We start from the raw sequence: 25,215 nt of genomic DNA, 5'->3' as shown, positions 1-25,215 counted from the left end.
TGACAAGATGGATACCTGCGACCATGTTTGCCGTGCTCAGGCAGTGGCATCATGACTGAGGCTTGACAACAGAAGCTGCATGACCCCATGCATCATAAACTCAGAGATGTTAAAGTAAGAAAAACCAAGCATTCTAGAATGGATGAATTATGAAAGTACCTACAATCTATTGAGAACTTACTATCAACATGGCAAGGACCTTAACTCTTGACCAGACTTAATATCAGCCAGACCTCACGGCGACCCAAGATATATGTGCAGATTAGAAAGTTTAACCAGGTTAACGAAATTGCCTCATATCACACAGCTGGGTAAATTTCAGAGCAAGGATTCTGATCCAGACAATACGCCCTTCTATCCACCAGCTCTGTGGTTCTCTGAGCCATGTAAATCCTATATGCAAATTGACTGTAGACTGCCATTTGATTCTGTTTACTTTCGAGAACATAAAGCATCACTTCATATAGACTCTCAACTGGATTATTTAGCTCATCACTTTTCTGCCTTTTGGCTAAGATCAAGTACGTAAAATAGCTCAACCGTATAAAGTTTTCAGGAATGAATTGATAAAAATAATTGATAATAATTAGCTCATTCATTATATGCAAATGGCCACTTCTTAAAGGGGCTCACTCATATGATTTCCGCCTTCACAACAACAATGGAAACTGGTGTGGCTATCTGCAGCCACTTCCTCACCGCAGTGCAATGAGATCATTAAATTACCACCATGTTATGACCAAAACCCTGCCTAAGAGCTGAACTGACTTGTCCAGTGGCACATGGAAGAATATTTATAGCAAATGTGGACCTACATCAACTCGAACCTTAATCCGCTGGCCTGTGGGTCTGCTCTTTAATACAGATAGTGACTGGGTACAGACAATTGTGGTTGGGTTTTTCTAGGACCATGAATGTTGTTTTACCCTCCCAGTGTTAGAAGACATGGTAAGGAATGAAATTTTTCAGTACATGAGAGCCCCAGCCCATTGTCCTGGCTGCTCTGAGATCAGCCCAGAGGTAGAAGAGCAATGCTGAGAAGACCTCTGTGGCTTTGTGGTGATGGTGACTCTGTTTCTGTGGACTGTTAAAAATGGACTCTAGGAGGAGCTTTGTGTTTATGTTCAATGCTTTGGGAGCTAAACGCAAAAGAAAAGACTGAAAGTGTGATTAAGTGCTTTCATGGTCAAAATAAACACCAGCAGGAAGGAATTACCAAGTCTACATAGTCGAAGATCACCAGCCTCAAGACCTAGTCTCATAGATACCGAGATAACTTTCATAAATTTGCATTCACTGTGGAAAGTGCTTTAAGAGAATGCAATAAGCATCTTTTGATAACTACCTTCTCGAATTTTCAATTCATTTGGTTGGCAAGTGTATAATGAGTATATACATGTGAAAAGAGAGGTGGATATAGGGGTGAGCAACTCAAATTCCCAGTGTAGCAAGCATGCCTATGTGAAGAAGCCTTGTTGAATAATGAGCAAAGCCAAAGCCATTTCTCACATGCACTGGTTTTGTTACAGCTGTAAAGGTGCCTCCCACTATGGCCTGACCAAAGACAGAAAGAGGCGCTCTCACGATGGCTGTCCAGACGGCTGTGCAAGCCTTACCGCAGCAACACTCTCCCCAGAGGTTTCTGCAGCTGCCACCATCTCCTTAATGACTGACGAGCCTGGCCTAGACAACCCTGCCTACGTGTCCACAGCAGAGGATGGTCAGCCAGTAAACAATCCATTGGACTTTGGCCGGAGCCACCGAACTAGGGGTGAGTCAAATGGGTGGTTGTCCGGGAATAGGCTCCTTGCCTTGGGATGGCTCTCTGTGGAATATTCACTGTGGAAAGTTCTTAAAATGTTTTTTTAAAGAGAAATCGTTCTGATAGTTTTGGCAGCAACCCAATGTCCAATTCTCCGAAGTGAAATGAAACCGCAAGTACCTCAGATCATTAAAAACGTGTGTAATCTGACTTGGTGAAAGGGGTTGAAGCTAGACCTAATGACTCATCACTCCCGCAGTATCAGAACCTTCCCATTCGTGCTGCTCAAGAGAGGTGCTGCTATAGTCAGTCCAGCCCAGGAAAAAAGAACATAGATTTTTAAATAAGCCGTATCGTTTTACAGTAGAAAATTTAGAAAATACATGTAAGCAAATTCTATCATCCTACCACCTAGAGGTAATCACCGTGCATGTTTTATTGTACAAACCTTACCAGACGTGTATAGAAAGGAGGATTTCTATGAATGTGTAGCTACCATTTCATCTCTTTTTTTCTCAGCACGGCCCTTTGAGCGATCTTCCATCAGAAGCAGATCTTTTAAAAAAATAAATCGAGCTTTGAGTGTCCTTCGAAGAACAAAGAGTGGAAGTGTAGTTGCCAACCAAACTGACCAGGGCAGAGAAAATTCTGAAAACGCCACTGCCCCTGAAGGTAAATGAACTCTCTGCAGGGTGGGAAAGAGCTGGCCTTCCAGAATGACCTCCGGGTCATGACCACCTGACCAGCACTTACCTTCTATGACAGCTCTCTTCTCAAGGGTATAAAATAGTTCTTATCTTGATTGGCCTACTTCTCACACAAGCAGAAGTTATTATTCTCTGTTTATATAGATTGAGGGAAAAGGCATTGGAACCCTTACCTTCAGATACTAGTTTAATACATGTAAAGAATAATTATAGTCAATAAGTGAAAAGCAGTTAGAACAGTGCCTGACACAACAAGCCCATGTTATTCAAAGGTCAACTGTAAATGCTATGTAAGTATTTATTCTCATTATGACTATGTATGATATGTGGTTCTAAGTGTCTTCCATGCATTAACTCATGTAATCCTCATAACAACCATATGGAGTAGCTGCTATTATAATCCCTGTTTTGCAGATGAGAAAACTGAGGCATAGGGAGCTTACTTAGCTTGCCCCAAATTACCTTGTTAAATGCTGAATCTAGGAAATGCCACTCTAGAATCCATGCAAAGTTGCTATTGGATCTTAGATACTCTGTGTTTTCCCCAGTATAAATGGAGTTGAGGAAATACTGCCCTATTTCCTTCATTTTATGTTAGAACTTTGGGGCAGTAAAAAAAAAAAACAAAAAACTTGAGCTTTTCCTGTGTGTCAAGTGGTGTTCTAAGTCACTTAGAAGTCACAACAGTGCTAAGGGACTGTCAAGCTCATTTTATAGATGAGGAGACTGAGACCTAGAGAGATTAAGTAACTAGCCCAAAGTCACCCAGCTAGAAAATGGCAGATGTAGGATTTTAACTCCGGTTCTCTGGCTCCAGAGCCCACTCTCTTAACCACTGGCTAAGTGCCCTTCACTCCTAGGGATCAGAAGGTAGAGCTCAAACCACTGTCCTGAGCATGCCTTCAGAGAATTTGTTAGTCATTTTATAAGACCCTTTCTTGTTTACTTATCACCTCTCACCCGTACACACACACTCACTCACACACACATACATTGCTTGCTCTAACTATCCTGAACTTATTACAGTCCTGTAAATACTGTCTTTTGCTCACTTCCATGCTGTTGTTCAGCCTACACTCCCAATCGCTTTCAGCTGGCATTCCAATGCCTCCTTCCAGGTTCAGCATAGGCTTTGCCTTCTCTCCGATTCCCTCAGTCCTCGTGTTCTTGAAGCACCTGTATCTCTATTATAGATAGCAACGATCACTTTTCGTTGTAACTGTGCCAGTAAGGATAAGGGTTCATTTTCTGAGCCTTTGTATTCTCAAGGCCAAACAATATCTGGTGCATAATAGTGTTCAATGAATTTTGTGCAATGAATCAGTGAAAAGATTAGAACTTCCTTTCCATCAGTCTCCTCTTATTTAAAGACTCCTTAATTACACTCTTACATAGTTTTCTCCTGCCTGAATTAGATTTATTTGCATGTTTATTGCAGAAACAACTTTAACAAGAGGTTACTATGTGTAACCTAGGCTCTGTAATTTTGTATAAAGACTATAAAATCCAGTTCCTGGCTTCAAGGGATTCATTCAAGACTAAAAAGAATAATATAAAATGCCATGAAGAGTGAGGTATAAATAAATGATAATGGCAGCCATAGGGATAGCAGTGTCACTTTCACCTGGGCAGTATAATCCCTAGTTAAGGACTGGCTTATGATCTGGATGGGCATTGAGATCTTGACCATTGGAAAGTAGTGGGAGATAAGGTTAAGGTCATATCAGAGAGGGTCCTGGATGTCACTTAGGAGTCTGGACTTAATTTGGAACAGCGAATATACCTGAAAGCTTTTGTAGAGAGTTATTGTAGGATTGCAGCTATGTTTTAGGAAGGCGAAGATGGCAGCCGTGTTGTGTGTGCAGGAGGCTTAGAGTTGGAGAGAATGGATTTCCTTAGGTGCTCCAGGAAAATGTTGCTGTGGAATAGGGTGAGGCATTCAGATTCAGCGAAGCTGATAGTGACGTCCTGTAAACTCTCACGGTATGGTTTATCTCACCTTTTTATATTAGTAGTGTTTACCAGCTGCATGACCCTGGCCAGGTTACTTCTCTAAGCTTTGGGGTTTTGTCATCTAAAAAGAACAGAGATAATAATTATCTATTTCATAGGATTGTTAGGACTGAACAAAAAACTATGAGTGCAAATTGTTTAGCTCAGTGCCCAGCATATAATAAATTCCTAATCAATAATATTATATCCCTTAGTCCTTGAGTGAAGACAAAATATTGAACAATTTTATTTCTTTCCAGAAAAACACAAGTTCGGCAGTTTAAAAATTACGTTAATTCTCCAAGGTCACTAGGCTCTCACTGGCAAAGCTCTAATGAACCTCATTTAAAGTGTGACTGTGTATGTCCTTTTGGACTATGAATCAACATCCTTGAGTGTTTTAGTTTTGGGAGTATGGTTTCTGTAAATCTGTTGGGAGAGAGAGTGGAAAAGGAGGGGGAGGAGAGAAAGAAAATCAGCAGCTTTGATTATTTCCAAATCCTTATTTACTCAAAATATATTTTTTAAATTTCCATTCCCTTGTCACCAGATCTGTTGCAACAAATGCTTGTGGTGTACCCTACTTAATGTAATCAGAGTAGTTTAAACATTAATTGAACTCAATAACCCTAGTGCTGTTAGCACCAGGAACTGACAGATTAAGACGGCCGCCCACAGCCTCACAGCAAAGTCAGTCACTTACTTTAAATCTCAATGGAGGTTAAGGCCCAACACTTAACAATGTTTCTGGCTTCCTCTGGCAGCTAAATTGCTTGTTTATCATGTTCTACAATACTCAAAAATTACTTTAATTCTTTTTGTATTATTCCTAGAGTGTTGAGTACCCGCTAACGAACTCATAGTTCATTAGGGAAAATGGACTAAGGTCATGTGTTTTGAAAATAGTCACAAAGAGTGCATTATGCAGAATCAAGCCTGTAGTCTTGATCTTCCCAGATAACATAATTAAGGAGACTCTTCTGGCAGAGGCAGTTGTCAGCAGCTAGGAGACAGAGCATCTCCATACTCCACATCCAAACTTAAGTCTCAGGCAACTCGGGAGGAGCGCTCCTTCCACCAAACTGGGTGTAGCCCAGCCAACATTTGATGGTATCACCTCTGTGCACTTCTGTTCTAACTGGAGTAGAGAGCAGCGCCAGTCAGCGATACCAGCTTATAGGTCTACAGGGCAAGTCCCCTGTGGGTTTCTCACCTGCTGTGAACCCCTGGCTCCAAGGAAACCTGAGGGAGGTGACAGGAGGATGGGTCATTAGGATCTCCGGATTCTGATCTGGCTCTGAGAGCTACCTAACTTTGTGACCTCTAACCTGTCACATGACTTCTCATCTCCGAGCTTGAATATCCTCACTTGTAAAATAAAAGTTTGACTTGCTATCCAGTTGCACAATCACTGGAGCAGGTCTTCTGTTTGTGGGGACAGAGAGAGCATTAACTATTTTATGAGAAAGGAAAGTCCTCAGTTAAAAGATAAAGTTTGAAAACGCCAGCCTAGGTGACCTCCGAGTGTCCTTTTAACTCTGAGTGTGTGTTTCAGGCAGATCTGAAAGAACCTCTTAAAGCCACTAGTTAGGGCTGGGCCTCTTATCTGATCATGAATCAGGTTGTTTGACTTTATTGACAACAGTGTCCAGTAATAAGGCCTGGTGAGTCCTTATGCCTGAAAAGCAGGAATTTCAGGAAGAAATCTTCAAAATGATCTGACAGGGCAGAAGAGCAGGTTTGTTCTATTTTATCCCTCAATAAAAACGCAGTCTATTCCGTAAAGACCTGTCATTCATTCATTATTCATTCATTCCTGTTTACTCAGTAAACATCGGCTGAAACCTCTTGTATGCAGAGATCTATGGAACAGCCAGAAATTATGTCTTCAAGGATCTTAGAGTCCAATGGGGATATAAGAAACAGGCATCTATAATAATAGATGGTTGGGTGCCATGAGAAATATAAAGCCTTATGGAAAATGAGATGGTTAGAGAGAGCAGAGAAAGAGGGATCAGTGCAGAGTTTAATTGGAAGGGATCATTTCATGCAGGCTTAAAGGAAAAATTGGGTTTAGTCCTAGGATGAAAAACATTCCAGGCAGAGAAACTTCGCTGGCACAGAGGCAGGGAAATGGAAAACATGTCCGAGGAACAATGCATAGTTTAGTTTGGCTGAAACCAAAGCTTGGCAAGAAGAAGAGTGGTTGGAAATGTCCGTTGGGTGGGCGTCTTAAATAAATACTGTCTTGGTGCATTTTAGTCTTTCCAAGGTTGTATCACCTGATTCCAGATGGTGAAATTACCAGCGTCAAGATCAATCGAGTGGATCCCAATGAAAGCCTGTCCATTAGGCTTGTGGGAGGCAGCGAAACTCCACTGGTCCACATCATTATCCAGCACATTTATCGTGATGGGGTGATTGCCAGAGATGGCCGGCTACTGCCAGGAGACATCATACTAAAGGTAGAGACTGTGGCCGTAGGGCCATGGAAAGGGGCTTAACAAAAATCACTTCAGAGCAAATAATTGGATGGATGGGTGGATACATGGATGGATGGATGGATGGATGGATGGATGGATGGATGGATGGATGCATGAATAGATGAAATATTAAAACAAATGTGGAGCAGTCACTTGCCACAATTACTATGTTGATGTGCTCTTAATATGAGATTTGCAATTTAATTGAGATTGGTCTTTGTCCCTCCCTGTCTTTCTCATTCTTTCACTCACCTTTCTCTCTGGAGACAAGTATTTCTTTCTGTCTCTACGTCATTTTGTCTCTGTCTTCTCTTCCTCCCTCTTTCTTCTCTCCTCTAGCTTCTTCTGTCCTCCCCCTTCACTTTCTCTACCTCCTCTTCTCTCTTGTTTTCCGCTCTCTCCTCTCTCCTTTCTCCTACTTTAAGTAACAATAACATAAAATAATATAAAACAAGCATATATCTTTTAAAATTGTTTTTAGAGTAGATTAACGGAACATTTTGTATTTTATCTAATCACTCACATTCACACACCACTCTAAAGTAAATTTCCTGTAGCTTAATGGCTCTCCATGAAAAAAAGTAACCCCTAAGCTTTCCCCACCAACCCTCAGACATTACAGGCGAGACAGGCAGTAGAACAGAATGCCTTGGGCATTACTCTCCTCTGAGGCTTGACTGAGGGGAAGGACATAAGAGAGGAATTTTCAGAAGAAGGGAAAAGATAAAGGAAGAGTTGTTATCAGACAGAAGTCAAGCATGTGCCAAAAGTGACAAGAAATCTCGCTCTGGTCATTTATTTTCTATATGGTATTCAGATGACCGTTTCATCCCATCACTTCTAGGTTGCCGAGGGTCCAGCTCCTGATACATCATGAGCTGTTTCTCTGGCCAGAAGTTCTTATTCTTTGGGATGAGAGGAGAAATAATTTAAAGCAGTCATCATAGAAACACTGAAATTCTCACTGGCCTTCGAGGGTGGAGTACAAAGCAGGGCCCATCAACCTCAAGGTACAGAGAGCGGTGTAATTGGTGACACTCTGCATGGCATCCTCTCAGTTCTAGTGAAAACTATGCAGCCTGGGAGGGTTATATAATAAAACATTTTGATTCTTATGGCCTTCAACTGGCTCTTGCAGGCAAAAGGGCTGCCAGGACTGTTTAGCAGGCGACCCTGACCTTCTCTTGGCCTGGATGTGAGGGGGAAAACAAGACACAAGATAAGGAGATAGAGCAGAGTGAGTTCTTTAAGCTCACCTGTGCATGGGCAAAGGTGGTGAGCCTTATCTGTGCGGGAGGGAGCCTCCATCCCTGAAGACGCAGCAGGGAACCAGGGATTGTACATTGCAGAAAGGGCTTTTAAAATTTCACTGCAAAGCTCTTCTAACAATTGGCTGCAAGTTCAGGAAATCTTACCAAACCATAGAAATTCAAGAAGATTGTTTCTCTTCTGCGGAGCCTCCCTCCTTGAGCACAGAGTGCAGTGCTGCTATGAAATTGTTTTCTTCCAGACCAGTGACTACCACTAGGGGCCGTGGCCTTAAGGCTGGGCCTGCTTAGCCAGGATAATTAAAACCAGGAAGCCCTGAGCAGCCTCAGTCCCGCAGATCCTTAATGAGGCACAAAAGAGACGGTTGAGCTTGAGGACATTTAAGTAGCATCATAAAATGATCCAGTCTTTCAATAAAAGAGCCTAGAAACTTCTATTCACATTAGTTTGTTTGAAACTGGAGAGATTTTTGTTTTGTTTTGTTGAGAACATGGGCAAAAGACCTTGCAGGCCACCTTGAAACTTGGTTCATTCTCTCTGTCTATGTCTATGTCTATCTCTCTTCTGTTCTCTCTCACACACAGACACACACACAGACACACACACATACACACGCACACACAGTAGCGGGGCCTGGAAGTTTTAATATGGGTGACTCAGAGAGAAAAATTCATTTGGAGATTTCTGGAAAGAAAATGTCAACTCAGTTTGAATTGAATAGCACTTTAATGTAGTCATTTGAGCTTGATGGAAAATTTTCTGTTCTCTTTAGCCTTTTCCTACTTTTTCTTCCTTTTTCCCACCTCCCCCAACTAAAAAATAAATTTGGCAAGAGAAATGAGAGTTAGGGGATTGTATAAATGAATTGGGGGGCCCACGTAAGGACAAGGTTGAAGAAAAATGGTGTCCACTGAGAAAGACCTGAAAAGGTGGTGCAGGTGACACGCAGTGGGAGCAGGGCGTGAAGTAACGTTGGACGGTGGGGATGCTTAGACATAGGATAAGGTAACAGAGCAGAGGGGCCTTATGGAGGGGTCTTGGGGATTGTGTGGGCCTGGGCCTTCCAGGGAGGGTTGTGGCAGATGGAGCTGACAGCTGGGTTCCCTCCCCGCAGGTCAATGGGATGGACATCAGCAATGTACCTCACAACTATGCCCTGCGCCTGCTGCGGCAGCCCTGCAGGATGCTGAGACTGACTGTGCTGCGCGAGCAGAAATTCCGAAGCAGGAGCAACGGACAGGCACTGGACCCCTGCGGGCCCCGGGATGACAGTTTCCATGTGATTCTCAACAAACGCAGCCCTGAGGAGCAGCTTGGAATAAAGCTGGTGCGCAAGGTTGACGAACCAGGGGTATTCGTGTTTAACGTGTTGGATGGTGGTGTGGCGGACAGACACGGTCAGCTGGAGGAGAACGATCGTGTGTTAGCCATCAACGGACATGACCTTCGATTCGGGAGCCCAGAAAGCGCAGCTCATCTAATTCAGGTAGGTCACAGTTCATTCTAAAACTCTCAGCATGAGCGGGAGTGCTCATCACCCTGACCACCCACCCTGTTACCACCACATGTGACACCTCCCATTTAAGGAGTAAAGATCAGAGGGCCATGTAAGAACATTACTCAAGCAAATGATGTGTCTTGGGGGTCGCACACATTCCTGGGAGTTACCCATCCAATTTGATGCAAGTAAATACATTGGGTTATGTCCTGCAAGCTCACCAGGTTAAAATCACTCAAGGTAAGCAGGGTTGTGTCATCCTGTACCCTGTATGTTAATCGCAGACTCAGGGGTAGGTCATTTCAGATACATTCTGGACACATCCAAGACATCCCGTTGCACTAACCACCATAAGAAGCTGTGTGTGTAATCTCTGGAGATCATGTGGACAGAGCCCACTGTAGGACTGGCTAAGGCTAAGCCCTGTCTCCATGGCTATGTCCAGGCCCCCTGGAAAGCCCACAGAAACTCAAGTATAAACTTGAGAGGAAGTCCCCTCATAGGAGAGGTATGTAAATTATTGATCATTCAGGCAAATAGAGTTTCAAATAACCTGACATTGGTTCAAACTAATTCACTTTCCAACCAATGTAATGTCATCAAGCCCCAGCATGCGTCTTGTTGACTTTGGTTGGGTCAGCCTGGGTTTTTCTAATGTTCACTGAGCTGCCAGTTTTATTCTTAGAAGGACAAGCTTTGTTCTTTTCATATTCTGAACAATTCATTCACTTCATTAAAACAATAGGTATTAAGTTTCTGCTGCTAGCCTAGCTCTGGGTTAGGTGCAGAGAACAGAGAGATGATGACTCTCAAACTGCTCTGTCAAAGGAGCCCACATCTAATAGGGAACATGGACTTTTTCTAAATGACTGTCATATGGCATAATGGAGAAATTATGCACTGAGCTGATACAGATAAAGAAGCAATTTTTGCTTGGATAGGCCTAGGAATTCTGCAGAGGAAGAAGATCCTAAACTGGGGTTTTGAGGGATCAGAAGTTCTCTAGGTGGATGAGGCAGGGAAAGGCATTCTAAGGAGATACAACACAGAAGAACATTTCACTAAAAATATGCTAGGGAAATGGTTAATATCTGGAGCATAGTGTATGTCATAAAAAGCAGCAATAGATAAGGCAGGAGTGATAGGCAAGGGCCAGATCATGTAGAGTGTTACAAGCCACGCTAAGGAACTCAGACTTTATTCCCAAGGCCATGGGGTGTCGCTGGAAGACTTTAAGAAAGGAAGTGACAAGATTTTCTAGAAAAATCTTTTTGGAGGCAGTAGAGAGCTAACGGGAAAAGGGCAAGGTTAGCGGCAAGAAATATTTGCAAGTATCTGGCACGTCATATCAGCTTCCACTTAGTGACAGAAGCGACTTTAAGAACAGAGTTAGCATCAGTAGTTGACTGAACTTTGTACCAAGTTCTGTGTAGGATGACAGTCAGAAAACAGTGTGCCCTCAAGGACTTATCTAAGTACAAATAAATCTCCCTACCCTTGGGTTGCAGCCATGGCATTCTTCCAGGTGTTGTCAACTCTTTTCACTATTGTGTGTGTCTTATCTCATTTCTTTGAGGAGAACCAAATGGTGGGTGATGCTGTCATTTTAAATGTAGACAACCTGAGGCAGAGGTTAAAAGGGGACTTAACCTGCTTGTTCCATCCACCAAAACAGGGAGCTCACATGATGCCTTGTCCCCTGAACTGTGGCTCTTGGTGGTGTCCCAATTCCAAGGTGATTCTCAGCCTGATGGATCATCCCAGCAGGGCACAAGGTCACGTATGTAGAAAACAAAAGAAAAGTTACAAAGAACGTTTCTCTTCTGGAGTTTATGTCATCTATTCCCAAGCTCATATGCCTAGCTCCAACTTCTCCTCTGAACACCGCACTTCATACCCAACTACCTGCTTGGTTTTTCCATGTGAATGTCGAAAAGGCATCTCAAATTTAATGTTCAAAACTGAATGCTCGGCTTCTCTGCCCTCTACCCCGTCAAACCTGCTCTTCCCTCAGTCTTTCCTGTCTCTGAAAATGGCACCACCATTTACCCAGTTACCTGGGCCAAAAAGAATCTTTACTGTCTTCAGCATCCCCCTCCCACAATCCACCTCTCACTACCTCCATGGCTTCCATCAGCCAGGCCACTATTCACTTTGGTTTGGGCCACTATAAGAACCTCTTCACTGGTTTCCTCACTTCCACACTTGATCCTCTACCTCTGCTCTCAGCAGTTAGAATGACCACTTTACAAAGTAAATCCCATCATGTCCCTCTCTTGCACTCAGTCTCTGATGTGTCTTAAGATACTCAGATTAAAAATTGCAAAGACATACATAATCTGGCCTTTAGTTATCTCTTCAACTTCAGTCCCTAAGCAAAGGGGAAAATTTCTAGTATTTTCCCCTTTGCTTACCCAGGCTCTGCCACATTGCCTTCCTTCTACTCCTCAAACATTTCAAGAATTTTTCGCCTCAAGGCTGATGTTCTTGCTGTCCCTCTGACTGAAAGAAATCTTCCAATTATCTACATAACTCATTCAGGTCTCTCCTCAAATGTCACCTCCTCAGAGAGGCCTTCACTGACAATCTCACTTAAAACAGCATCTTCCACCTTCGATTCTATATCCTCTAATCTACTTTACTTTGTTTTTCTACCAACTAATTATTATTACCTGCCAATATAATATGGTATAATATAGTAGACTGTTTTATCTCAAGCACTTTGAGAAATGCCTGGCAATAGTAGACACTCAATACAGATTTGTTGAATGAATAAATTGAGTCAAATTATAAAAATGTATGAATATATAAAATATAATTTACACATTTCATCTCATAGGGATTTTTTCATCAAATCAAAGAAGCACCAAACTTACTTTTATGTGCTATTTGTCCCCAAGATAGGATCTCTGTTTTTTGTCCCCTTGAATTCATTCAGTTATTATTGGCTGAACATCTTCTATGTGCCAAAAGATATGTAGTACAATAGGGAACAACACTGATACAATTCCTGGCCTCACAGAGTTTGGAACATATTCCCATATCTGATCTCGAATACAGTCAAGCCAGCATTAAGCAGGTGGTTACAGCCTATGTGTGCCAATGAGTGAGAACAGAAAATAGACAATGTTTATAAAAACACTAACCCATGAAAAAGGAAGAACCCTTGTTGTTTTTCTTCACAAAGAAACTGAATTCTAAGCATGATTTTTTTTTTTTCCTCTTTGAAAACTAGACTTTTAGATATCAGTTTTTTTGTGTGCATAACACTTGCTAACTCCCTCTGCAGGTCGATCAGTGCAACTTGCATTCCAGAGATAGTGCCAACTACACTTCGCAACAGGCAAAACAAAAACTCCCTTACTCATGTCATTTGGAAAATTTGGCATTCTAAATATGATTACATATGATATTCTACTTTTATAGACTAGTAATGGAAAAGGATATTTTTTTCCCCCGAGAAAGTTAATTTATAAAATCTTGCCTAACAGTGGGACTTCATAAAAGATTCTCCTGCTTACTAAACAATGCCAATGTGCTTTATAAGCAGAGGAAGAGAAATTTCAAAAATGGGCAAAGCTAGTTGGAAAAGATGGAAAAAAATAGAATTCTGGGAAAACCCAGTTAGGCAATCTCGAGGGTGGATTTTATTTATGTGATACTTTAACACACACCAGGCTGGAGGCATTAAACTAAGTACCCTTCAAAGGCGGAAACTGAAATTTCCAACCAATCCTTGGCTTCGTTGCCCTTGCACTTACTCCATGAATCATATTTGCCTTACAAAGAAATTCTCAGACAACATGTCCTTTTGGTCATGTTTTCTCCCACAGTACCACACATTCTGCCTCTCTACATTATTTCAGGGAAAAGCTATTACAGAGAAGCCACAACTGTTTTAAATTTGACCGACTTTACATATGTAGAGTCCTAACCTCAGCTTGCTCAGCAGCAGCCCTGGGTGCCAGACCCCAGAGTTAGGGAAACTGAGAGTCAGGCTCCTTAAGAGGAGGAATCCTAAGGAGACAGAAACTTCAAATACAGGGACGTTGACTTATTTAAAACTTAGCACAGCTTTACTTTTCTCCAAGTCAATTTAATTTTTTTGAGCACCATGGCTAGAATACCTGTGTGAAAGAGACAGCTTTGTGGAACTGTCTGGTATCATACTTAAAATGAGAGAACAAAGAAATATGAACCAAAGATTTGAGACCCTAGGGGAAAAAAGACATCTCAACATCCGAAACCTTGGAGATTCAAGATATATCTATCCAATATTCAGTACGAGAATGATTTATTCTGAGAGTTATGTCTGTGTTGAGATGCTCTCATTTATCTGCAATTCTGGATCAGTGAGTTCATATTTATTTAGTAGTTCAAATATATACAATTAATAAGTGAAGAAAGGAAATATGGATTTCAAATTTGAGTATTTTCCTTGTGCCTTTTTTCCCTAGGCAACTTCCAGACTTGATGCAAAAGCTAAAAAAATTCAAAGCCATATTTAGTGGTGATGATGAGTTTTCACTAATACTGACATATGTGTGACATTTTTTCCCCTTCACATGAATTAATATTGAAACGAGAAGTTATTTCATCAAAGAATAACTGACAACCAGGCTCTTCAAACTTTTAAAAAGAATGTGATAGGTCTTTAGATGGAGACAGAAAGCAAATAATGGACTACTCACGTTACCTACTTTTGTTCTAAATACGTAATTCCAAGTCATGAGTTCTACTGCATAACTGGAAAAAAGGCAGAAGTTCGTACCCTGGAACTAGTAAGAATTGTCAATGAAATAAGACCTGATAGATCTGTATGCTTTTTACAGATCAGCACAGCTAATATAGAATCAAATCCCTATTTAAACAAATTTTCTTAGCATGATATTGTAATAAATTTCATGTACACAGACTAATACATAGATTTGAAAACATTCTTCTTGAGCCAAATTCTTACAGTCCAAATGATTTTTACATAAAGCTGCAAATTTCATGCATTCAGGGGAATCTTGAAACTTCACTACTCTTACTTCAGCCCATATGTCTCCCACATGCATGTTTTTTCTTACATGGAAGAGAATTAAACATGAGAGTAACTTCTAGATACCATAAAAGAAATGGTGTTTGAGGGAAAGGAGTAGGGTCGTTCTGATGACCCAGCAGTTAGATTCAGGGGACTGAAGAACTAAATTCTTATTTTGACCTTATCACTGACATTTTTTAACCCTGTATATGTCACACCATCATCCCCTTATCCCCTAAAATATATGTGCTTCTGAGAACATAAGGATGAACATGGAGCCACGGTCTGGTGGGAAAAAATAGACCAAATTGCTATCTCAGATTTCCCTGTGTGCCCTGGTCACACCTGAAGGGCCCTCTTCACCTCTTTTCCTCAAAGACTCCTTAATTTCCTTTTTTCTTGGCCAAACTCTTGTATCTCTTAGCTTACTGAACTAACTGCCATTTTTCTAGCAGAAGATAAAAACATTTTTTAAAATGTGCTTTGCTAAAGTTTCCGTGGTGAACAAATCGACACATACCAATTTTGCTTTCACCAAACTCATTTTATAGGAGCACCATCAGCTCACAGTATACCATTAACTCATTCTGGATTTACGTTTCTGGAGCCCCCAACTTTTTGCTCAATGAGAAGTAATTTGTTTCTCCGAAGTTCTCACTGGAAGGAGGGTTAGGGCAAGGACTTTATTTCTGTACCTCAGTGTGTAGTACGTTGCCAAGTCAACAGGAATAACTGATGACTTTGGTGTTTTTTAGCATATCAATCAGTAACCCCGTTCTAATTACTCCTGTTGTCTGTATTGCCAGGTAGGGTCTGTATGCCATACATGATCTCAGAGCTAGGCTGCATTGCTGTAATGTAATCCATAGGGGCCCTGCGAACCTCGCTGTCATCTTTGAATTGATCAGTAATGACAAAGACAGACATCTATGGAGTCCTTGGCTTCATAGAACACAGAGACAATCCCCTATGCATGTATGAAATGGCAAAACGAGAACTCTTTCGATGAGGTCCTAGATGCAGCTGATCTAGCGGTGAAAAACCCTACTCCGTGCCAGTCAGACCAAAACTTGTCTTCTAGGTCCAGTTGTGTGTGTGTCTGTGTGTACATGTGCACATACACACAGACACACACACTACTCAACTTTATTACAGTCCAGAGTTCATTAAGTTTTTCAAATGACTTGAAAACATTAAATATTGAAAAAACCAGGAGTATTTGACCTGGAAAGGAGAAGCACTAAGGGAGGGCAATGAGTTATCTTTAAATAGGGTTGTCACATGGAAATTGATTTCGGGTTACCCTACAGGGCATAGCTAGCCCCAGTGGGCAAGCAGGAGAATAGCGAATTTAAGCTCAACCTGAGGACAAACTTTCTAATTAGTGCTATCTAAAAAAAATGGCCAATACTGCCTTGGGACACAGTGAGTTCACTGTCATTGGAGGCATTGAAGCATGAGCTGGGTGACAATATAGCAAGGATTTTGTAAGGGAATTGAAGCATGGGCTACAGAGAAAATGCTAGATTAGATGATGTCTGACATCTCTTCCATATCTGACTTCTAACTTTATGGAAACAGCTCCACAATTCCCCAGGGCCCTGCGAGCATAAGAGGGATGAACTGAGAATGGTACTTGAGCAGTTGCTGGAAGGGAAACAAAAGTGGGACAACCCCAAACAGCATAGAAAGAACCATCGCCACAAATATATATTGAAAATTAAAGCGAGATTATCTCTAGGATCCTTGGAAACCAGTGGGGAAAGCAGATGCAGGATCAGGTTTTTTTTGTTGTTTGTTTTTTGTTTGTTTGTTTTAAGAAACAATCATTAAAACCTCCGATGTTAATGGATGGAAAGTTAAGCTGAGACAAGCTCTCTAAACAGCTTATATCAGCTTAAATTCAAATTATAGCTCTCACTTCTGAAACAAAAGGGCCCCTAGTCAAACATGGGTCGCCGGTGAGCCTACCGTGTTATGAAGGGTGCTGTGTACATGGTTTGCCTGCTCTGAGCAGCACAATCTCAATGCCCAATAGTCCCTTTGGAGTCTTTTTGTTTCAGGTGGTTCTATAGAATAATGCCTGAGGCATTAGGGGCAGACACGAGTGTGATGACTCTTAACCTGAAACTTTATAAAACAAATACAAGTAACATAGTGATTGAACCCACATGAATTACATACAGTTTACCAAACATTTAAGCATATGCATTCATGCATTTATCGATAGATGATAGATAGATAGATAGATAGATAGATAGATAGATAGATAGATAGATGATAGATGGATGGATAGATTAAGACAGATAGAGATAGATGATAGATAGATGAGATAATATAATAGATGATAGATAGATAGATGATGAAGGATAGATAGATAGATAGATAGATAGATAGATAGATAGTTGATAGATAGATAGATGGTAAAGCAGCAAATAAATTTGGTTTAACTACAGTCCTCCTTTGCAAATGAATAGGTGAAGACTTTGGCTAGGTGACCTTGAAGTACAGGTACTCTATCAACACTTGCTCTGCCTTTAATTATCATTGACCCTCTGAGCCACCCTTTGCATGGGCCCATGCAAAGTCAGGACAGTAAAAAGACCTCCTCTGTTCCAATGTATAGCTCTACAAAATGCCTCTCCTGGCTCCTTATGCAGTGGCATCTTTGATTTTTCCATCTCTCTGCTCTGTGAAGTTTCTGGTCTATGTTGCATCCTGACAATATGAGCAGTTCTTATCAGCCATAGTAAATTTTGTAGATAAAAGAGCCATTTCCAAGTCGAACATGATGAAATAAGACACACTCTCAGAGTTCTCCTTCCAGCTATTAGAGACGGGATTTTATTATTTTTAAATGGACCAAATACAAATGAGGCTGTTGGACTATGGTTCCCTTCTGTGACCTCTACTTAGTCTCATCATATAAATATTATTGGCAGTTTTGAGTCATATCTCAAATGCACAGAGAAAAATAGGCCTTAAACAGAACAACAAAAATCAAACCTTTCCATGAGAAATGCTACTCAGTTTTAACCCCCTGGTTTTCTCTGAATATAAGAATTTTCCTGTTTTTTTTCAGCTAGAAGTCATTGGTTCTACCTCTAGAAACTCTAATGTGTGTTAGCCATAACTCTTTCATGGCACCTACTCTGACTGTCTCCAAGTAGGACAAGCTCTGTGATGACAGGAGCCATGTCCCAAAGGCTCCTAGTGAAGTGCCTGGCCCAGAGCCGACATAGGTCACATGTCAGAGGACAGAATGGCTGCCAACAAGCTAAGGTTCACAGGGGAGAATGTGGGTGCCATCAGAGTCCCTTACGCTTAACCCAGACAAAGGAGAGAGGCAGTTTAATGCCTTGGACTCTTGGAAGAGAAAGGAGTATATGGTACAGCAATTAGGCTGTGCACCTTGTAACCGGAATTTGCCTAGAGCAAAACTGAGGATGTTTAAGGGAGAGAAGCAAGGAAACGTCAAGTGAAAAGTTCTAGCTCTCGCCATGTCTACTACTTGTGCTTGCCATAAATGTTAAATAGTCCTTCTGACCAAATTGTAACATCTTAAGAGATGAAAGAGGGAGGCTATTCTACCTCTATCATGTAACATGCTCTTGCTTTGAGGGTTTCTTATTTAAATGACAGGTCTAGTGCACCTCTCTTCATGGTACATATTTTGTGGGTATGAAATAAAGAAACAAGTTTCTGCCATTCTCTCATTCATTCTCTCTGTGTCTCCCCCTCACCCCCCTTCTCACATTTATTACACATTTCATACCAGATTCACATCCATGGAAAGAAAGACTCTCTGGTGCTAAGGGCTGTTTCTCAACACTGAATCCAGCTGTTCCCAAGAGTTAGAGCCAGGACAAACACATTAGCCCATTTTCCACCTTAGACTTCAAACGCTAGGAAAGAAAGTGCATCAAATAGAGCCTCCCTGAGAGCAATTTATAAGGTGGCTGGTGAGAGCCACGGACCCAGCCTTACAGGGAATTTATTTCCACGTAAATTGATACCAGGGTTATTTATTGGAGTATTCTGCCTGCCAACAACTTGATAGATGGTAAAGCATTTGAAAATCCAGTGAGAAATTTGTGCTCGAAAATGTGAATTAAATAGCTCTTGCAGACTGCTCCTTGACATTTTGGATTTTGCCTGGCAAGTTGATTTGTCATGTAAGTTTCAAATTTTCTCAACTTTTATGAGGTGGTTAGGTCATGAGACTGCCTGGTCCAAAGTGAATGTGATACAATATGCTGGCCTAGACACAAACCCGTTGCTGAAATCCCTCAAAATGTTGGAGTTTCCCTAAAGATAAACAAATTTAGGCTCAGCCATCAAAGTTTTGACTTGAATGTTTGCCACTTCTTATCTCTTAATAATTTTTGCTTCAGAAAGGTCCCAGAGATAATCTCATTAAAATAAGCGAGGCTTATAGTATACAGAAAGAGACAATTATTACAAAATACTCTTCCAAGAATTGAGTTTAGTTGGCTAATACCAAAGCTCGTGTCAACTTGCTTCATTATTGTTTCCTGGGCTTGTTGTTTTTGTTCTGTTCTGACACAGGCTGTTTATGTGATGGGAAACACCAGGGAATTCAAGATGGGCAGAGGAACAGAAGGGCATGTACCTAGTTACTGGGGAGACCAGCATACATATGACTGAGCTTTATGTGAAGGAAAACGAGTGAAAGACTTGAACTCTCTTGTTGGGTCCTATTTGGTAGGATTTTCTCAACTTATGCAAAACAAATCAATGGGCTCACCATCTGCTGTGACGTTTACAATAGATACTCTTATGGTGCTTCGGCAATTGTTTTCGAAGTTCATCTAATTTACAACTACCCAAATGATGACCCCTGAGTTTTAAGAGAGCCCTGAGGAGAGATGTTTATTAATATAAGAATGTAAAGTCATGAGGGTTTGGGCTGGTCAGTGTTGGACAATAGTGGGGATCCGATTTCATTGATGGGGTTTCATTACCTAAGGTTTTTAAAACAAGGTCCTAGTTCCTGAGACTGGGAGTGAGTTATGTGCTGGGGGAAGGAAGATGCAGAGAGGCAGGAAGCAAATATTTCTACGCCCATTGTCTGAGGTCATGGAGAAGGATATGGACTTTCCATGGTTGCCTTTCATGATCTGACTTTTCTGTGGTCTGATAACCACACCTCTGAAAGAAGGCAGACAGGCCAATGTCTAGCTCTGCTGTGATGGTGAGTGGTCAGGGGATGGGATGAAGAGAGGAGCCCCTACAACTTCTCCCTTCTCTACCTTCCTTGTTCCCAAACCTAGTCTTTTTGGGGGGACCTTTCGAAGAAAATCTAGCCATATCTCAGCCACTATCAGCTTTTACTAAAGTGCTAGGTGAGGTCAGGTGGCTACTTCAGTGAGGGGTGGGGCATCAGGGAGCCCTGTTTATGTATGTTTCACAGGTCTAAGGTCTAGTCTATCTGTCTTGCAGATCTGGAGCTCATCTTTTCCAATGTCCTAAATGTCTGAGACTATCAGACTCAGGGTTTCTCTTCCTGCAGTGGTAGTGTTGCTACCACCTACTCCATTTCTTGTTCTGTATTGTTTACCTTTGGTCTTAGACCTTTGGTCTGGGTTTCAACTGGGCTACTATTTTACACTGTACACCCTGTTCTATCTGGAAAAGTTTTCAGACATGGCTGTGTGCAATGGAGCCATTCATTGGATAAAGGATAACTTTAATATTCTTGTCAAATTACAAAGGGTAAAACCAAATTCACATTTTGGTAAGCCCCTGGTGCTGGATGCTTGGATGGAAGCTCTGAGAGTGGCTAATGTCTGTGTCTTATCATCTAGGCCAGTGAAAGGCGCGTTCACCTCATCGTGTCCCGCCAGGTTCGTCAGCAGAGTCCTGACATCTTTCAGGAAGCCAGATGGAGGAACAGTGGCAGTCAGTCCCTAAGGCCAGGGGACAGGAGCAACACTCCCAAGGTGAGGCTCAGCCAGGGTCTGTCCAGTGCTCCTGCAGAGAGCTGTTTCTTAGGAAGGCTGCACACTTTAACATTTCTAAGTGTCATCTTTGGACTTCATCACTTAAACACTATTTGACTTGTCTTGTAAAAGTAAAAGCCCAAAGTCCCTTCTTCCAAATCTGTTGAGATAACAGGTGTCTTCCATCTAAGCGGGAGAGAGGAAGGTGCAAAAGAGTTTTGGAACCTGATCTTGCGGACCTCATATGGAGACCTAATTTCTAGTTTAAGCCAAATGTCATATTTTTTCAACAAGCATTTCGTTTAAGGACTGTTTTCATTCACTTTGGAATGAAACAAGAGGTTTATTTGGCTTCTGGTTTTTGAAGTTCCCAGTCTGCCTGAAAATTCATAATTCCTCTGCTATTCTTAGTTGTTTGTTTTTGCAGAAGGATCCAGAAGAATAATATAAACACTTGAAGTTCATGTAACATTAGGGAGTGGTGGGGATTGGGGCAAACCCGAGAGCACATGTCCATCTCATGGAATTCGAATCTAGAAAAAAATTTAAACTATGGATGAAGCAGAATACATTTGTAGGCAGAAGGCATCCCTCAGGCCAGCAATTTGCAGCCTCTCTTTAAATGAGTGGATTCAGCCCCATTTCTACTTTTGTCTGTGGCTAATATCAGAGGCAGTGTGGTAACCTTTCCATTTGGATGGGTGTCTTAAGCAACACAAACTTTGTTTAGATCGGCTTTAGAGTCCTATTGTGTTGCTTGGCACCCTATTGTGATGGCAATGAGTTTCTAGCCATCATTTCTTCCAGGATCTGGTTTCATTAAATCACCTGTAACTTTAAAAAAATTCTTATAGGTAGTCCATTCTTTTTGCTACAAAACTTTGGGAATGCCAACATTCCACATCAGGCTGTTTATTTGGAATAACTCAAGATTTTGAGTTGTTGAACAATGTATGCAGAAACGATACTCAAAATTTTGATTGTGGAACATCTCTGCTTTGCAGACTGTTAATTACACAACCTACGAAGCTACACCACCTCCCCTTTCTCCAGCCAGCCTTGCCCCATAAACCCTTAAATTCCAGGTTTATTCACAATAAGCAATCTAGACAGACCAAGTACCTCCTGCTAAAAATTTTATGGATAATAAGGACTTGCTGGTATCTTTTCACTAATAAATACCATTAGTGTGTTTAAATTTAATTGATGCTATTAATGGAAAATCAGTTTATTTGCTTAATTAGTTTTAATCTAACTAATTATAGTTTAATTAACTATTCTAGTTCATTAAAGCACTAAAAATGAGGCTTCCACCAGCACTGTGGTTTTATAATCTCTTCCTCCTAACTAGCATGAATCATGGAAAGAGCTAGGACGGGCTGATCGAATTTTTGCTGCAACTCTCTGTCATGTGTTCAATTATTGGAAAACATACATAACAAACTGGCCTAGTGGGAAATTGTAATTATTTTCATTTTAATTTATAGTTCTTGGCTCATTTAAGTGGATAAATATTTCCTTTGTTTTCCTAAAGGAGTATGTGGCCAAATGTGTACATTATTCAATGAATATTTATTCACAACAAAATAATTAAAGCCTCACTAATTCCTATAACTGGAGTGACAGGAGAGAACTCAGTGTAACTTCTGGAATATTTCATAAAGCATATATTTAGTTAACACTTTTTTTAACCAAAGTATTCTCAGGTAGAAGTCATATCTTCCATTTGGTTACATTTGTTTTAGCCACAGGTTTTTGCAGTATGTGAACATTCTTACCCATTTCAAAGACAAGATCAAAGGAAGCTTGAGTGATTACATGATTACAAATCTCATAAGCTAATTACTATCAGAAAAACAAATAATAAAAAATGTTCAAGCTTATTACATAGAAAGGCAATTAAATTATTGGAGTCTTTTTTTTTTTACCCGAGAAAATACTGTAAATATTGATAAAACCCAGTATTGACAGAATTGTGGGAAATCAGCATTTTCACAATGTATTGGTGAGATTATAAATGATAGAACTGTTTCAAAGGTAATCAATATCTATCAAAATGTAAAATGCCAAGGCTCTTTCATTTAGCCATTGTACTTCTAGGACATTAGCCTAAAGAAACAGTTACACAAATGCACAAGATATGTGTGTCTAAGGATGTTCACAGTGTCATTGTTTAATTTTGCAGATTATAAACAACCTAAATGGTCATTAGTGTGGGGTATGATATATCCACAGGAAGCACCAGGCAGCTGTTGCACACACACACACAAATTTTCCAGAGCAGTCCATACTGTGTTTTAGACTTCACCTTGGAAGACGGAGCAACTACCCTTACTATAGCCCTGTCCCCCATGTAGAAATAATGAAATTAAGCCCTTCTTTGTACAGATCAGGGGTAAATGCTTTATGACTATCCCCAGAAATGCACTGAAACAAGGCAGCCAGTAAGAATCTGAGTTTAGAACTCTTGTCGAGTTGGGGCATTTCAGAACTGCCTGCATCTCCAAGCAGGGCTCTTTTGAGAGATGTTTGTGATTAAAGGGCCACCCTGCATCTAACTGATTTTCAGAAGGGAAAGGTCACGTACTGTGAATGGATCTTGAAAGCCCCTCTAAATCTATCCCCTTGGCCTCAGCCGGAGTGCTGGGGCCATTGTGTTCATAGCATTATTTGTCTTTTGAAATTTTTCTCTGAAGAAAGTCCTATTTCAGTTTTACCGCCCTCATCTGATAACCATTCTCTTCAAGGCTCCTTAAAATTCCAAGGTTTATAAACACAACACAGAACTTACAAGTACTAATTGTAACATACACCTTGCCATAATTATTCATAACTTCTGATTTATTATTCTGTTACTACCAAAAACAGTTTGAGGCAATTTGTAATTTATCCATCTGTTTATTCAACAAACATGTATTTACTATCTTCAGTGTGCTAAATTCTATCTATGTTCAGTACTAGGGATACAGTAATAGGTCATTAGTGTATACAATAAGGCCATTAAAACAGACGTGGGTAAGTAAAACCATAGGAAATCATGAGATAATAAATGCACAAAAAGCCTAGGCTTATCTTGCTTCATAAAGAAGTGTTTACCCTGTGTATCAATCGTTCTATATGATGTAAACCATCGTATGTATGAGTTTATTTAATTATAATTCATCTGATTTGTTGAACAGATAATATAATCACAGGCTTCAAATGGAAAATCTATTAAGAAGTCCCTCACCTCCCTCTACCCCATGAAACTTTTTCTTCCAGAGTTTCTTTATGAAACTACAAATAAAAATTCTCATCTCTCCCTTTTTTTAAACAAAAGGTAGTACACTTACATTTTGTTTTGTACCTTGATTTTAGTGTTTTAAAATTTGTCTTTCTTTATATACAACTGTAAGCTGTTTTGAACAGTAGACTTCTTTGAGGTTTGATTGTGTTATATTTATTTGCAGTGCACATGCCCACCGTCTTAGTCCCCAAGGTCACTGCACCAGCAGAGAATGTATTTTTAGAAAAGTATATATTGATATGTATTCATTGAAAAACAGTGCCCTTGACCTATATTATTGCTTCAAGATAATGTTGCATGTAGCTTTGCATGTTTTTAGTCTGTGTTGTTGACCAAAATCAGTTCTTAATTTGCTATTCGAGTGTATGCTATATTTTTATGTGTATATATTTTTATGTAATGAAGTAAGAGTACAACTGACTGCATATTATTTAAAAATGCTAAAGCAAGAGTAAAGATGCCAAATGTGGGGAACCTAGATATTGGTGTTTCTAGCATATCTATGAAATCCATTATTTTTCTTTGAGGATTTCTAGACTTACCTGCATAAATTAAACTAGGACTATTTAAAACAGTAACTACTTTTTTTAGAAAAATTCTATATTTATGAATGACAAGAGTTTTATGAAATAGTAACTCACTACTATCAGGAATATATGAGTCACTTGAAAAATTCTGGGTACTGTTCACTTTTTATGTTAATATTTCTCCAGTGGTCTCCAACCTTCCATTTTCACTGGTCCTAATTGAAATGTAAAATTTCTCTGAGTCAGCTTATAGAATTTGGAAAAATGTTAACTCTGAGGGTGGGGGGCAAAGCAGGGGTTCTCTACATGTATCTCTCGGTGAGACCAAACACCATCATATATTTATGCAGTTTTGGTAGTTTTTATGTGGAGGAAATGCAAACCCACTCGTGAACAAATGTGACGTGTTTGTTTTTCTGTCTATGCCTTTAGCCCCTCCATCCTGCGGTCACTTGTCACGAGAAGGTGATAAGTGTCCGAAAAGACCCCAGCGAATCTCTTGGCATGACCGTTGCAGGCGGAGCAACACATAGGGAGTGGGATTTGCCTATCTATGTCATCAGTGTTGAGCCTGGAGGAGTCATAAGCAGAGATGGAAGAATAAAAACAGGTAAAAAGTAAAGAGACAATGTTCTGGGGCAGCAGAGTGTTAAAAGGAATTAGCAATTTACTGGATTAAGTAACTGTTTCCAGAATTAATGA

General features: G+C 40.5%; 1 protein-coding gene across 2 annotated transcripts in view; it reads left to right on the top strand.

The window, feature by feature from the left end:
* LNX1 (ligand of numb-protein X 1) overlaps positions 1-25,215 on the top strand; it is a 101,042-nt gene that overhangs the window by 69,049 nt on the left and 6,778 nt on the right. For both annotated transcript variants that reach the window (XM_039845200.1, XM_039845201.1), the window contains 6 exons: positions 1,530-1,771; positions 2,282-2,434; positions 6,724-6,926; positions 9,328-9,699; positions 20,566-20,700; positions 24,946-25,123. In XM_039845200.1, the coding sequence (XP_039701134.1) occupies positions 1,530-1,771; positions 2,282-2,434; positions 6,724-6,926; positions 9,328-9,699; positions 20,566-20,700; positions 24,946-25,123 (1,283 nt within the window). The remainder of the gene's footprint in view (positions 1-1,529; positions 1,772-2,281; positions 2,435-6,723; positions 6,927-9,327; positions 9,700-20,565; positions 20,701-24,945; positions 25,124-25,215) is intronic.

Source organism: Pteropus medius, unplaced genomic scaffold (assembly GCF_902729225.1).
Source record: "Pteropus medius unplaced genomic scaffold, Ma_sr-lr_union100, whole genome shotgun sequence".
NCBI classification, from domain to species: Eukaryota; Metazoa; Chordata; class Mammalia; order Chiroptera; family Pteropodidae; genus Pteropus; species Pteropus medius.
This window is presented reverse-complemented; position numbering and strand designations above follow the sequence as displayed.